The sequence below is a fragment of the Hemitrygon akajei genome, chromosome 5 (genome assembly GCF_048418815.1).
Source record: "Hemitrygon akajei chromosome 5, sHemAka1.3, whole genome shotgun sequence".
Lineage (NCBI taxonomy): Eukaryota > Metazoa > Chordata > Chondrichthyes > Myliobatiformes > Dasyatidae > Hemitrygon > Hemitrygon akajei.
The window spans coordinates 69,210,295-69,227,361 of NC_133128.1; the positions used below are offsets into that span (position 1 = coordinate 69,210,295).

The window sequence follows — 17,067 nt, forward strand, 5'->3', positions numbered from 1 at the left end:
ATTGATGAATTATTAACTAAATAATAAATTTTACTCCATTGGTTATCTGAGAGTGAATGTTGAAGTTCTACTTCCCAGAGGCGTTGAACCCTATCTTTAGGCGATGTGCGAGCATTCATTAACTGTTCATAAATGATTGCTATTAATCGTTTTTGAAAAGGTTTAAATTGAAAAATAACATAAGCCAAATTTGAAGAGCAGATCAAGAGGTAATTTGGTAAAAAATCACGTAAGAAATTCCTAACCTGAAAATACCTGAAAAAATGTGTATTAGAGATATCATATTTATCCATTAACTGTGAAAAAGACATTAAATAGTCTTGTAAAAACAAATCTACAAAAGTTTTTATTCCCTTAATTTTCCATGTTAGAAAAGCCTTATCCAAAGTTGATGGTTTAAAAAAGAAATTAGAATAAATGTTACTAGAAAGTAAAAAATCATTTAATTCAAAAAATCTATGAAATTGAAACCAAGTTTTTAAAGTATGTTTAACAATAGGGTTAAGAGCTTGTTTACCTATTCTGGAGAACGAAAAAGGAAGAGGAGCTCCTAATAAAGAAGCTAACGAAAACCCCACTACTGAATTTTCCTCCAGCTGTAACCATGAAGGGCGATCTTGATCATCTATATCATAAATCCAAAAAGTAATATAGTGAATATTAATTGCCCAATAATAAAATCTAAAGTTTGGTAAAGCCAGTCCTCCATCTTTTTTTGATTTTTGCAATAAAAGTTTATTCACACAGGTAATTTAGTGTGTGCCCTTCTGATTGAGTGAAGCAAAGTAGCTGTGGTTAATTGTCTGAATGTTATTTCACTTGGAATCAGTCTATAGAAGGAAATGACTGATTTGAGACCCAGCCTTGCTATTGCCCAGAATTTCTTAGTGAATTAAATGCTCACACTATTATTATTATTGATGTAAGGAGATGGGCAGGAACCACAACAAGTTCTTGCAAAGAAGAAATAAATATGTAATGAGTTGCAAATTGACACAATATATTCGACAAATTGTACTACTCCTGTATGTTGTGTCACAGGAAACCAGAACTCACATTACAAGAAACCGAACCTTCCTGTCAACCGCCCTACTACAGAAGCATGTATTCAATCACACAACCTCTGTTCCTATAGTACTATTCAACATTAGCCATAAAATTGATTAGCTTAAATGATGAGTATATTGTATAGTTAGTAATTCTTTTTCTCGAAGTTTTTTAAAATTTGGAGTTTAATTTATTTCTAAATTTTGTTTCTGTATACTTTTCTTCTCTCTTATACCAGCCTTTTATTTGTTCTCCTGTTTCACTTCCAGTATTTTATTTAAGTTACACGATTACATCCTCCTCCTTTGTTTCCTTTGTTATTTGGTATCTCACTGGCCAAGGATATGAACTTTTCGTGCCATGCTCCACCAAGGCTCCAAAGCCCCATAATCAGTTTATACATCCAGTAATTAATGTTCCAAAGAGCTTTTGCACAAAAGAATAAGAAAAATAAATATTTGAAAACAAAAACTGATAACAAACCTTCAAATATTCGGCAGCCAGCCTCATCAACCCAATAACATTAATAAAATACAGAAGCATTCTGTAAAGCCATTACTGGAATATTTCAGAAATGTCAAGGCATGTCTTTGCAGTAATATCTCTGCTACAGATTCAAATGCTAAATTTGACATCAGTAAAAATCTTGATTATAACTATACTAAGAGAAAACATTAAGAACAGGTATTTGTACAGTAATATTGCTTTCAGAAATGCATTGCAAATATGAAATGTAACAAAGGTTATTGCTAAATTGCATTTAGACTGAGAATAAATTGGCTAGTTTGCTTTTGATTCACGATAAATGGTACAGACATACTGTATGTCTGTAGAGATAATACTGTTGCCAGAGAAACAGGAATTACAAATAATAACTGTATGTTTTGGTGCATTTGTACTTCCTATTTAATATATGTTAATATATTATGCAAAATATTAACATGGGTAAGGAATAATTTAATATTTTAAAAGTCTAATATGTTATCAGTTGATGTTTTTAATTACGACTGCACAATGAATTGAAAATCTTCATTTTCTTTTAAAACCTGTTCCAGCACCATGCTCAAAAATTAGAGAGTGTGTATTTGGAGGTGGTAATTGATGAGAAGCAAAGCAATGATGAGGGTAGTTTGTATAGTTTAAGGGGGATACACGTACATTGTTCTGGCACCATGAGTGGATTCTTTTCTCACATACATCTGTTTTAATACTGACTCTGAAGATAGTGTAAACCGTCGTACAATATTTATTGCAGTACCAGAAGCATCGTAAGAAATATTGGAATTTCATAGATAAAATTGCATTTATGGCTCTCTTGTTGCAGATTTATAAATGGCAGGAATTTTAGTGATTGTTTCCTCCTTTTTGTTTGAAATGGAAAATCCTTTTGCCTTGGTCTTAAAGAATTTAAGTTTCTCATCGTAATTTTTCATCTTGCTGATAAAGCATCATTTCAATTTTTCTGTGGGAGAAATCAGCATTGTCATAAGCTTTTTTCCACTGAAGTGTTGATTTGATGAAAACAATGAAAAACTTCATTGCTGGAATTGCTGTTTCACAATTTATCCATGACATATGTCAGTGTCTTGTTAAGTCACTCAATCATTCCTAGGCAGTTATCTAATTATTTATGAAATTGGTATATAATGCTACATTACCAATTTTTATCACTAAATTCAATTACACTTTTGAATCAGTCTTAATGACATGTTTTTCATAGTTAATTGTCCTAAATTGTTTATTTCATTAATGTACCCACAAGCAGACCTGCAGCCAGACAGAGTTGGAAAACTGGATCACTGCAATCCATTCTGCATGTGCAGGTGCAGTGGCAAAGCAGCATCGCAGAGAAGACACTGTCAAACTGCTGCAGTCAGAGATGAAGAAGCTGGAACAGAAAATTGATATGGATGAAAAAATGAAGAAAATGGGGGATATGCAGTTGTCTTCAGTTAGTGATCCAAAAAAGCGAAAGACTATACTTGATCAGGTAATATCTTAATGTATAATTTAATATTTTAATACAATTTTGGATGTTTTATAAGTCTTAAAAATTTGTAAATCTGAGAATTGAAAAAGGTAATAACAGGACTTAGGTGACCCATAGGTGAAACTATGAAACCATTTTTTACAACTCCATATTAAATTCAATAAAGTCGATAACAACTATTAAGAAATAAGAAAAGCTGTAAGCTTCTTGTAGTAATTTAAAAAGTTGTTTGATTTTCTAATTCTTTTTTCACAAATTTGTTGTAGTTCAAGGGGATCATTTTCTGATTGGCAGCACACATTTAGTGACATTCCACTAATTTGAGCAAGATCAGAATTTTACTGCCTGTGTTTTGTTTAGAACATGCCCACAAAGTAAAAAAAGGGAAACTAATCTATATCTAATGATGATTTAACCAGTATTTCAACAGTGTTTCCGTCTTGATATTGGAGTTACAGGAATAGATTACTCATCCACATGCATACTTTCCCCTTTGTAGAGTTTGAGTGTAATCCAACTCACTTTAAAAGCAGTGCATCTTAGCATTAAAATAGAGCTTGATCTCAATGTATAGAGTAGACTCAGTTAAATGATTGGGCTTTAAATATGGAGAACTGAATTTGTCATTGTAAAATTATAATTACCGCTAATATCAGAACTTTACTCTCTGGTATTTTGGTGGTTGCTGGGGCAAAGATTGAAGGGGCAGTAATGGTCACTAGTGGTGGTGTATGATCCTTGGCAAGTGAGACAAGACTCAACTTAAAAGCAAACAGCTTTAAATGGAGAGTGGAAAGAGAGAGGATAAGGGGTTGGAGAGGATTCAAATGGAGAAATCTGCAGGAGGGGGATTGAGGGAAGAAGAGGATTAGTGGAAGCAAATTATTTAAGATGTGGATGTGAGTAAGAATGCATGATTACTCCACGGAAAGCCTCAATCATTGAAAAACTAGTCATCTCTAACTAATCTCCACTCTAACATTGTTGACTGTATTCATTTCCATGGTGCCTCAGCTGTTAACTGTCTCTCTCCACTTGGTTCCTACATACCTTGCCTGCTGTTTGCTCATTTTGCTGCCTTTGGATCACTCCAGGGTCTCTGTTGTTTAGTTAGTGATATCTGATTGAGATTTATTGATTTTTGTGTGGAATATGGAGTGCATTAGATGTGCCTTTAGCATTAGGGTAAGGTACGCCTTTGGCTGAAAACTTAGCTTTAAGAGGAAAATCTAGATAATTTTGTAGTTATTGAAAGGAAAGATCAAGTGAACTTTAACTATTTGTTGATGCATTTCCAACAAAATAGGAAGCTTAACTTTGATATGAAAAATGTTTACTAATACCAAGAAGAAAGTAGTCTACAGTTCTTGGTCTTTTACAAAATAACAATACTCAGTTAAAACATTAGGTCAACAGAAGAATACTGGGATTATCATCTTTACCTTACCAGTATGATGTCATCATATTTTATATTACAGTATCATTTCACATGTTCAAATTTAGAAATTCTTATTCACTTCCTAAATTGTCTTAGCCAAAAACCAAAGCTGACCTTAGTGAGAATAAGATATTGGAGTTATAGTATGCCTGAAGTTTTAAACATTAAATAGCTAATTTTGCACATAAGTACATAAATGTGCAAAACTTTAATCAAGAATCGGTATTTGAATAAGGCTTTATGCTTGACATTTTAATACAATTACTTCTAAATTTAAGAAATGTAATCTGGATATGAAAATGTTTTAGTCAGCCGGTTGAGAGTTGATAGTTGGCATACTTCATTCTCTAGTATGTAGAATGTATGCTGATTTAACAAATTATTGCTGTACAGTGCAGTGTATTTGACCCTGGTAAGGAAACATCTTTGATCATATGTTCTTATTATTGGAGTATAAGTTTATTCCATAGTGGTACAAATGCATTTTTAATTTTCATTTCCTCCACCTTTTACAGATCTTTTTATGGGAACAAAATTTAGAACAATTTCAAATTGATCTTTTTCGATATCGTTGTTATATGGCAAGCCTTCAAGGTGGAGAATTACCAAACCCAAAAAGACTGCTTGCATTTGCAAGTCGGCCAACCAAACATGCCATGGGTCGTCTAAATATTTTTTCAGTATCATCTTTCCATGCCTTGGTGAGTTTGTTGTATTTAGGTTTTATTGCAAACACTGGGTAAGACTGCTTATCAGATATTGTCTATTGCAAATAGAAGTACAATGAGTGACTGAGCCATTTTAAACTGAACATTTAAGGAGGCTTCTGTTTTTTTAATCATTTGTGATTTATGTTATATGAGATAAAGCTATACAAATTGACTATAACTAGTGTCTTCAGCATCAAGATCAATATGTTTCTTGAGTGAAATGTCAATTAATAAATTATGGTAATCATATAATAGATGAGACTATTAAAGCTGTATGTGCATAACATGTAGATTCTCTTGCTGTTTTCTCATTTGTATTCCATTGCATAGAGTTAAATATTTGCTACAGTATTGGATGCTGGTAGCTGATTTGGAATAGAAAGGTTTGGACTTAATCAATCATGTTTTCAGATAAACTGACAGCACTTAAATTTTGTCAAATGTGTCAAATTTTTATACTATGATATTCATAATGTATAAGACCATTTCCTACCTGCATAAGTCTCTTAAGCAATAGTATATAATTGACTTTAAACATTCATTATTAAAAATATACAATGGATTTGAGTTATTTGGGACATATTGGGACCAATACATTTTGACCCAATTAAGCAGCTGCCAAATTAGCCGAAGTTTCATGGAAATAGTTCAAAAGGTATAAGAAAGATAAACTACCATTTAACTGAGTAACAAATTATGTATTTAAATAAAATACAGAACAAATTAGAACACTACCAATAGACTACAGTACTACAAAACTGTGTATTAGTTCTGAATGATTATCAGTGGGGAATTCATACAGTGTATGCTGGCCTGTTCTTTTGATTGACTATAAATCAACTAAATCAGTGAAGATACCTAGTGCAGATAATGGACACACTTTCGCACAATGCTATAGACGGTTGCATCCTACAAATCTTCATTTTCATTGAAACATTCAGGATGATTGCTGATACCTTTAAACTCTTCATTGTGCCTAACTCGTTGAAGCAGTGAAATCATTTCATTTTCAGCGCCAGACATTTCTGGCATCTCAAAGCCTGAATGCTTGAAATCCCAGTGAGAAAAGCAGTTCTGAATAGTCTTTCTCCTTATTTCCCACCAGCTATCAGTGACAAAAATCACTACCTTTTGAATAGAAACACACACAATATACACTGTTAAAAAACTATTTGCTCTAAGCACAGTGTTATGTCTACCAACCATGAAAGTGGATGCGACTGATGCTAGTTAGTAACTGTTGAGCAACAGCATCCTGTCCCAATTAAGTGACTTAGTGTCCCAAATAAATGAAGGGAGCCCTGGCTCTTTTCTCGTTAGGTTTTGTTCTTTTAGAGTTGTCCCAAATAGGCAGGTGCCTCAATTGACTAACAGCTGAATTAACCAGAATCCACTGTGTTTGGAAGATAAGAGCAGGGAATTATTTCTAGAACTGTATTCAGTGCTATTTTGACACAGCTTGAATAATACATATAGATCTGCTTTACACATTGTGAGAAAGATACAGTTGCTTTGGAGAGGACTGTGAAAATTTCCTATGAGGAAAGACTGGACAACTAATGGTACCAATCCCCAACCCCATACTTTTTTTTATATTGGACATCTCCTCTCTATTTTTTCCAGTCCTGATGAAGGGTGTTGGCCCAAAATGCTGCTTGGCCTACTGAATTCCTCCAGCATTTTGTGTGTTGCTCTAGCTAATCAATGGTTGTTTTCTCTGGAATAGAGTTGGCCATGGGGAGGTGAGGGGATAAAAACCAGTGTGCACAGATTTAAAGTATTTGACAAAATACTTGTTTCAGCCAGAGGTGGTAGGAACTTGGGGCTTACTACTTGAAAGAGTGATAGAGGAAGAAGTGATAATCACATTAAAAAAATACTTCAATGTGTACTCGAGGAACAGTGTCCTGCAGGGCAACAGATCTATCGTAGGAGTATGGAATTAAGCTGAACAGGTATAGACACATTGGATGAATGGCCTCCATCTATGTTTCTATTACTTTAAATGTGTTAAATTGAAAACATCTGTTAAGAGGATCCACTAAAAGTAGCCAGCCTCTATTTCAACTGGGGAAGTCAGAAACATTGCATTGTGACTCTAAGGAATTCACAAAGCTGTACATGAATTTTAGACAAATGCTGTACATTGTGGGGTTTACAGTGATATAATGCAAGACTGCTCTTACAAATCAGTATATCCCATATACTGATAGAGAATCCACTGTAAAATAGTGTCATCTCTCTGAAAAATTTTGTACTCCAAAATCCTTGAAATTTCCAGGAAAGAATAATAAAAGCACTTACTCATTTGTGAGCAAGTATCTTTAAAAATCCTTCCGAGTCCTTGTGTCTTGCAGCAAAACCCTGTGAAAAATGGCACTTTTGTTTCCACCATTTTAAGTAAAGACAAAATTCAATCATTTATTTGTTAATATTTACATATTCTTCGCTTTGCTTTATATGTATTTATGAGACTTTTAATTGGTGAACAGAATTATTTAAGAACTTTTCTTACTATTCATACCGTAGACGTTATTTCTGTCATCTGAGGAGTGCCTCTGCAAATCTATTGATTAAGATAGAAATATTCCTTATTGATCTGATCACAGACTTTTTTAAATGTACTCTTTGATGAATTAAGTTTTTTTAACCAATTGCAAATTCTTTCTGAGCTATGTTGCAGAGAAATAACGATCATTTGACACTCAGCTACTGTATATATGTTTGCACAGCCGAGATGGTATTTATTTTCAAAATCAAATATTGATTCCCAATCAATCTGTTGATTATTAATAGCTATCTTGAAGTGAATGTGATATTATTATTTTAGGTGGCAGCTCGAACTGAATCTGGTTTGAAAAAACGAACCCAGGCAATTTCCAGATCAGTCAGCAAACGACGGAACAGATTTTCTTCCCTGTGGGGACTGGATACAACTTCAAGAAAGAAAGCAAAAGAACGTCCTAGCATTAATCAGGTTAGATGCTGTAGCAGTATTTAATTTATACTTGTTGCAGATAGAACTATTGAAGGTCCTTGGACTATAAGGTTGATTTCCAAGTTCTTTTATGTTGTTTTTCTTTTCACAAAACAGTGTTTGTATCTTATTATTTTCACACTGTAACATCTTTATTTTGTTTCTAAAGCCAAAGTATGGTTTGTTTAATGATGGTTGTATTTTGATAATTCTTAATTGCATTAAAATGAAATCTGAGGATATTTATGCCAACAATAGAAGATATAGTTTCAGAGAAAATGTAGGAAACTTTTGATTTGATTACTGAAAAAAATTACTAACGGATTTCTGATCCGTAATAATGTTCTGTAAACAGACAATACAATTCATAAGTGTACCTCAGAATTCTGGGAGCTGAGATGTAAATAATACAAAATTGATGAGGATGAAAGGAGAACAAAGGTGAAATGACCACTTATACAGACTACTTCACAAGAGTAGAAAACTAAACAAAATAGTCAAACAGAAATATTTTTCAGCCTATTGAATGTCTGCTTTTTAATTCGAATAATTCTTCACAATGTTATTTTGTATGCTTGTCCTCATCAGGTACTGTTACCTGGCAATATTACTTTCCAACAGTCTATAGACAAATGTAAATGAATGCTGAAAATAATCAGACCATTACTTTTCTTAATTTAATTTTCTTCATCCAACATTCTTTTGGTGAACTACCTAATATTAGCGTTTACGAGTTTTATTCATGTTTGACATGTGAAGCTGGAATCTATTGCTTTACACCAGATAGCTAAACCTTGATGTAATTGAGTATTTTTATCAGCATTTCAGACGGTTGTTAAGGTGAATATCCCATAATCAGCTGGGTTTTTGTCAGCAATTTGTTAGCATTATAGTTATTTTTTTACTGGTTACAAGTTATATTTTCAGATTTGATTTTGAAAAAGTCTGCTTTTGCAATTGAGAATTGCTGAGGACGAAAATACCGAAAACAAATTAGGCAATTACTTTATTGTTTACATTTCAAGGAATAAAATGAGTAAAAGATTTGAATTGTAACTGCTGGTTGGAATGTTCACCTGTCATTCAGACAAACCAGTTTAATTATTAAGGTCAGATATGAGTCTCTAAATGGTACCCCTGTTAACTTATTTGAAGGAAGAGACTGAAATATGTACTTTAGATCACTTGGGCTATTGTTATATTTCCAGGTTATTCTAATAGATAATTCAAAACTGAACTGTACAGAGCATTCTTGAATGCAGAACATTCCAATGGCATCACTGTACCCGAGGACTATCTGGAGCATAATCTTTTCATTGAACTAGATTGTGCATTTGATTCATTCTGATGTGTTGCATCAAGACATCCTTGCGTACACCTAAAGAAATTGCTCTTTACCATGTACATTCTGTTGGAAATCATTATTTTGTTGTTTCACATGTTGCACAGATAAATCAACTTGATAATTTATCGTTGGCCTCTTTTTGTTTTCGATCATTCATCAAATTAATGCTTGGTAAATAAAATAAACATAATATAGTAGCAAATAAGAGATTATTCTTTGCTGCTGACATAATGAAGCCTTCAATTCATACTCACTATGATAATGGACAGCAAACTCCTGATCAAGCATTGTACAGGTTTATACTATGCTAAAGTTAAAGGGAGTTGTGTTACATTTAACGCTAGGAACCATCTCATTTACTTGGCTTTCAATTCTGTGTTCAACTTCTTGTGAGATTATCAGATTGCATTCCATGCTGGGCTAACTTGAGTTAAGTTTTAATTACCTATTCCCTATGTGATGTTTTTAAGAACAGCATTAATTCTTCTTGATGTTAATATCATTGTGAATGCAGTCCATCTGGGTGTAATCATTGATATATCCTCTGATGCTGTGTGATATGGATTTTATTTTTATTGAATTGAATTTAACTAATGGGCTATCTTAAAACATTATTACAAAATCTAAAATGTGATATTAGAAAATAAATATATAAATGTGTAGCAGCATTTGTAAAATAAAATGAAGTGCATGAAATTATATTTTAACTGAATATTCATTAACAGTAATGAGATGTAAATAAATGAGATGGAAATATGCATTTTATTTATAGAAGAGCAAAAGCTCAATTAACAGCAATTACAATCAAGAGACGAAGTCACATATGAAATAATTAGATACTGAAGGGATGAATTATAATAGGTTTAAGGTTCTTCCTCCTTTGAGATTATATGGAGCCTATCAAAACTGATAAATTTCTGTTTTTTTACACTTCAACATCATCCATTCAATATACATACTACCTATTAACTTTAACACGTTTGACACTAAATTTTAACTGACGTTATTCAGTTATAAATCTGTTCATTTTTTGAAATGTTGGAATTCTTCCAGGTTTTGAATCAACTGCACATTTTGAATATACTGTGTCAATATTCATACCTATCAAGTGAAGTCCTTCCTGGCACATGGCACAGAAATTCACAACAGTGATTTGTCCAATTTTGACACCTTTAAAAATTATTTGAATGCTTCCCACAATTGTTGGCCAGTGAGTAGGAATACAGAAACTGAAGAAGTAAAACGTTGGAAAACAAAAGAAATTAGTTCATTGGGAACAAATAAACACATGAAGGGAAAGTGCGAAGAAAATAACTGGCTATTCAATATCATTTCATGTACTTTTTTTCTTTAGCTCTTTGGTGACAGTGAAGCAACTCTGAAGAAATCTTTAGAAGGGATCTTTAATGAATGTTCAACAGATACCAGTGTAAGTATGTATTGACTGCATATACCGGCTTGACTAGACCTTAACCAACATAGGATGAGGTTAATTGTATTGGGATTAATGTTTGCATTTGAGTAAGGGCCTTTTTCTGAATAAACTAGGTTCAAAAACATTGGTTTGCATTAGTATTAGATTAATAAAAACTCTGGAAGTTTGTTTTCTGTCATGCTAATGTAAAGGAATTATTATATAGACAACCTTTATATTATGGGGAACTGTGTTCCATGGAAACACTGGTGTATAAGATGATGAGAGGCATTGATTGTGTGGATAGACAGAGGCTTTTTCCCAGGGCTGAAATGGCTAGCACGAGAAGGCACAGTTTTAAGGTGCTTGGAAGTAGGTACATAGGAGATGTCAGGGGTAAGTTTTTTACGCAGAGAGGGGTGAGTGCGTGGATTGGGCTGCCGGTGATGGTGGTGGAGGTGGATATAATAGGGCCTTTTAAAAGACTGCTGGACAGGTACATGGCGCTTAAAAAAATGGAGGGCTATGGGTAAAGCTAGGTAATTTCTAAAGTAAGTATGTGTTTGGCACAGCATTGTGGGCTGAAGGGCCTGTATTGTGCTGTAGGTTTTCTATGTTTCTATGAAACAGGCTGTAATGAGATTTTCCTTAAAGCAAAGCTGCATGTGCATCAAATAATGCAAGTTGGAGAAAAGTGTTACTTTATTTACTTTTTTTTCCTGACATAAGTCCGCTAGAGTGAATTTTGTTGCATATCTCAGATTTTTGAGTGGTGATTTTTGTAAGAGTGGATTTCCAAAGCATGATAAGCAATAATGTGGGTGTACTGTATTTGCTAATTTTTCTGCTGAAACCATGGAGAAATATTGTTCTGTTAGTTTCCTCTGCACTTACAGAGCAAACAGATGTAATCTGATTGAAAGCTCTGCTTTGAGCACCTCTCCCTCCTCCCACCCCATTATACACAGTGAATAGCTGGGAATCTCACAGTTTGGGAAAGTAGGTTCAATTCCCAGTCTTACTGATACCATCTGAAACAGTAACAGGACTACTTTGTTTGTCTTTCCTTCATTAGGGAGAGCAATGAGAGTGAATGTAGTGTTTGATTGCTGCTACAGAATATTTTGATTACTTCGAATGTTAGATGGGGGGTAATATTGACCATTATGTTCTCATGATCATCTCAGAGTCAAGTTTGACTAATAAGTAATGTTCATTTTTTTTAAACACCAGTGGTTTCCCTGTGTAAATGTGCTTAGGTAAACAGGCAAATAGTGACATGAAAAACTGGTGGAAAAATTTAGATTCTAGTTTGTGGGTTTGGGATACTTCTCATTTCATGATGATAATCAAGCACATTTCTTCCAATTTATTTTATTTGATTGTATGGTTAATAGAGAGATCATTTTTCTGAAAAATACTCTTGCACATCTATAGGAAAAGCCTTCAGACAGATAAAGTTCATTTGATTTATTTAAGCAGAAGTGCTTGTCTCCTCAGCTGGTGAGAGGCAGTTGTGATGGAATTTGCATTGAAATTCTTTAGAACTTAAGGCGGTTAAATAGTCAGGTCTTCAACAATAAACACAAAGTGAAAGTTACAACTATGGAAGAAATTTAATTTTTTATTCCCTCTTTTGTAGGTGACCCCAAGGTATTTCATAGAAACATCATCAACTAAAATTTGATGCTAGGAAGGAGGAGATTAGTGCTGGGAGCATTTTACCACCAGTTACTTGTTTCATTGTGCAGCTTGGAGGTCAGAGACAAGCTAACTAGTGAAAAGGAGATAATCAGCTGTTCCATCTAGAGTAACCCAATTGGACAGGCAATCAAAAGTTTGTTCACAAGGTGGTGAAGAAAGATTTTGGCATGCTTCTGAGTACAAAAGTTGGGGCAACTGTACAACATGTTGATGAGATCATACACGGGGTATTTGTGCAATTCTGGCCACCTTGCTGTAGAAACAATGTCCTTAAGCTGGAGAAGATGTAGAAAAGATTCCCCCTGGGACTTGAGGGGCTATGTCATAAGGATAGACTGGATAGACTTGGGTTTTGTCCCCCCCCCCCCGGAGCATAGGAGGCTGAGGGGTGACCTTATAGAGGTATAATCACGAGAGGGCATAAATAAGTGATGGGTCATATGTTTTTCACAGGGCTGGGGTGTCTTTAGACAAAAGAGTATAGTTTTAAGGTGAGAACAGGTAGATCTAAAGGAGATCTGAGAGGCAACTATTTTTCCACATAGAGGGTGATGGGTATGTGGAATGAGCTGCAAGAGGAGGTTGTAGAGGTGGGCGCATTTACAATGTTTGGACAATTACATGGACAGAGGAATATGTGGCAAATGCAGGCAAATGGGTCTAGGTAATGTAGGGATCTTGATTGGCATGGACAAGCTGGGTTGGAGTGCTTGTGTAACACTGTGACCCAATGACTTAATATGAGAGTTTATAAGTCGTGTTGTAGTGGAGGGAAGAGTGAGATAGAATAGAGAAAATTAGAGGGCTTATCACAGAGTTCAGTGTCATTCCAGCTGAAAATACTACACCAGTGGAGAAGAGATTAAACCTGTGCATGGATCAGAGGCCAGTATTAGAGGAAAATAGATCTCTTGGAGAGTTATAGGCTTTAGAAGAGATTACAAAGACAAAATGGGGTTAGAACATGAAATGACTTGAAGAAGTGTAAGAAAATTGATTAACAGAAGGCCAGTGGGCATAAGGGTACATGGGTAATGGTTAAATGGAACATGGTGCAAAGTAGGACCCAGGCAGTAGATTTTTAGTAACCTTAAGTAAACAGGAAGTAAAATGAGAAAAGCTAGTCAGAATATTATTCAATAGTAGAGATAAAACAAATGGTACAGATATGTAATCTGAAGTCTATTTTGTGGTCAAGTTTATGACGAAGGTTATGATGACAGCTCTCCTATTGCTGCCATCAGGAAGAAGGTACGCGATCCTCAGGACTCACACCGCCAGGTTTAGGAACAGTTATTATCCCTCAGCCATCAGGCTCTTGAACCAGTAGGGATAACTTCATTTGCCCCATCACTGAACTGTTCCCACACCTATGGACTCACTTTCAAGAGCTTTCCATCTCATGTTCTCAGTATTGATTGACTATTTATTTATTATAATTATTTTTCTTTTGTATAGTTTGTTGTCTTTTGCACATTGGTTGTTTGTCTGTCCTGTTGGGGTGTGGTCTTTCGTTGTTTTGTGGATTTACTGTGTTTGCCCGCAAGAAAATGAATCTCGGTTGTATAATGTGACATATACTGTATGTACTTTGATAATAAATTTACTTTGATCTTTGAACTAACTGATGCAATTTCAGATAGAAGCTGGAGATAGGGATTAGCCCCTGGTAAAAGAATTAAATTTCTAATGGAAACCAAAAAGCCTGTTTAATTAAGTCTACTCTTAATTGAAAAACAACTGCTCATCCAGTGCTAGATGAGAAGCAGGATGATTCCCCCATCTGTGAAAATTCTGAGCAATTTAGAGACAAGGCAAATGTCCAGTGAGCTGATCTGAAGTCAGAACACATATAAAAACTGACAGCATATGATGGCGAGGGACAGCATTTGGAAGAGAAATAGGAGATAGATATCAGTGGTGACATTATAGGGGCAAGAAGAGAAGCACTGCTAGTCATTCTCACTTGTAGTAATGTCTTAATCCCCTTGTGCAATACTGAATTTACTTTGGTTTAATTCATATCACTTTTGTTCATTTGGTTTATATTTTTCTTGCTTCAAAATATTTTGTAATGACTGATTTCTTCATCAATATGTATTTGTACTTTTAAAGGCAGCTTGTGGCAAGGAGGAAATGTTACAACTTGAGTTCAAAATTGTGACAGTTTTTTTTAGTTTTACCTGCACAAATTCAGATTGCATTTTTATGAGGAAGCTGCAGATGCCACCTAGTGGCTTGAGGGGCTAAAGCTTCCTGTGTTAGAGATAGTGGTGCCTACCAACTTGCATCCCACTATAAGTGTTTGGATGTGATTAATTTGCATATAATGCTATTTAATATTTCATGATAATTTCAGTCAGACTGTAGAAAATTTTAATTTTGCCAATAATTGTCATATATCTGATTTATACTCTTGATAATATGAGAAAGTTGAATTATCAAAGATGAGAAGAAATAGTCATTGAAGTATGCTGACATTTTGATTTGTAGATCTTTAATTCACAGCCTGTTATTAACTGGCCAAGCAAATTAATAATTTTAATTCTACGTATTCTGATTTGCTGAAACAAATATTTTTAAAAAGCTAACCAAGTTGTAAAGAGTTGGCATATCAACTGTATGTTACTGACTTTTTAAAAATTGGTGTTAATTTTAGGTTTTGCTCTCAAACAATGGTAGTTGAATTACCATTGTATCTTTATATCATCTTCCGCTAGAAGACTTTTTTATTAACCCGTTTGTTGTGAAAAAAGAGTTTGAGTGCAGGTTATTACTGTCCTTTCCTCAGAGAGAAAAGAATCTGAGCACAAGTATTCGGCAACAATCATCTGGGAGTGACAACTGGGTTACTGATTCCCTCGCACCTTCATGGGTCTGTTTACCAGATGATCAACCCATCCTGATTGTAGTACATCCAGGGATCTCGGCTCAGGAAATTCTTGAAGTAGCTTGTAAGGTATGTTTACTGTCAACTATCCTATATTTTCATCAGGATGATGATAAAAATAATATTTAAAACTGGTGGTTGGTTAAATCAAGAACCCTACAGAATTTTAAAATAGTAATTATAGAATAAAACTTTTTTTTGCAATTGTTGGCATATTCTGAAAGGTAGTTAATTAAATATATTTTGTGACTACATCTTTTTATGAAATTAACTTAAAAACTTTGCTTTATCTCCTCCGTTACTTATATCCGTTACTAAGTATCAATTCCTTTAACTCTCCTTAGTATTATTCTCTTCATTTGATTATATTTTGCTGGTGGTTCTCTAGCGAACCATCAGTGAGGTGCTTTGTATAGCACCAACCCTATTCTGACCTCTGTGCCTGCACCTCACAATGCTGAAAGCAGATGTGAGCTGGAGACAAACTTAAGACAGGAGAGGATTGCAAGCATCTTAAGGTGAGAGGCCAAATATATTTGCATTTCAGCCTCTCAGCTTCACATCATTTGAATTGTACTATTGACCTTAATTGTAAAGGTAACTGGAGGTAAGTAGTTTGTTCTGCTTAGCTTAATGTTCTTCTAAAGAACATATTTCTTAAGTTTGTTTTGGTGTAAATTTATAATCTTCTTATCTTTTGATAATTTTTAAATCATAAACCTTTTGGACTTTTTAAATATCTCTTGCCATTAGCCCCATTTAAAAGCAGGTTAAAGACAATTGTTACACAGCCATCTAGGTAATCTAAGGAGCAGACCTGCTACATGATACCTAGTTACTGCTCACTTGATGGCCATGACAGCAAAGGCCTCTGGGACATTCAGACCCACAAGGCCATGTGAATTAAGAAGTTCTTCAGAAATAACATGGGGTTGAACACAAAGACCATGATTTGCCTATAATCTTTTACTGCTGCCTTTGCAACACTCACAAAAACAAATCAACATTCTTCTGAGAATATGGTATTATAAGAATAAAAATATAAAATACCATTCAGGTGAGTAAAATTCCTCAGAGCTTACAGCACAGCAGGCAGATAATTCTTCCAAAGATTTATTGAAACCAAGTTAAAAGTAATAATAAAATGTTACAAGTTCAAACACTATAAAAGACATATTGTAAGGAGTAAAAAAGTTGTAGCGTATTACAAAATGCTATCACTAAAATAATCTTGATATCCTAACTTGATCTTACTTAATTTTAACTCTCAATTGTAGCTATAGCTTCAATTTACATGGATTTCCAATTTCGATTCTGCATTCTTTATACCTGTATTGTTTGCCAGGTTATTGCTATCTGTGCAAAAGATCAACTCTTTAATGCAGTTTCCTTGTATATTGTCCACATCTGCCGAAACAAAAATCACAATCCTTGATCATTTTAATGAGGTGAACCCAAAGGGTCCTTTTTGAAGTTAACGTCTATGTGCAATTAAATCCATAATTATAGCAATTAATTTGTCCGTGTTATGATACCAGTTTAAAATATACTT

At 34.2% G+C, this 17,067-nt stretch overlaps 1 protein-coding gene across 7 annotated transcripts in view; it reads left to right on the top strand.

The window, feature by feature from the left end:
* tiam1a (TIAM Rac1 associated GEF 1a) overlaps positions 1 to 17,067 on the top strand; it is a 313,320-nt gene that overhangs the window by 124,361 nt on the left and 171,892 nt on the right. For all 7 annotated transcript variants that reach the window (XM_073045684.1, XM_073045683.1, XM_073045686.1 and 4 more), the window contains 5 exons: positions 2,813 to 3,037; positions 4,991 to 5,176; positions 8,016 to 8,162; positions 10,862 to 10,936; positions 15,417 to 15,584. In XM_073045684.1, coding sequence (XP_072901785.1) covers positions 2,813 to 3,037; positions 4,991 to 5,176; positions 8,016 to 8,162; positions 10,862 to 10,936; positions 15,417 to 15,584 — 801 coding nt within the window. The remainder of the gene's footprint in view (positions 1 to 2,812; positions 3,038 to 4,990; positions 5,177 to 8,015; positions 8,163 to 10,861; positions 10,937 to 15,416; positions 15,585 to 17,067) is intronic.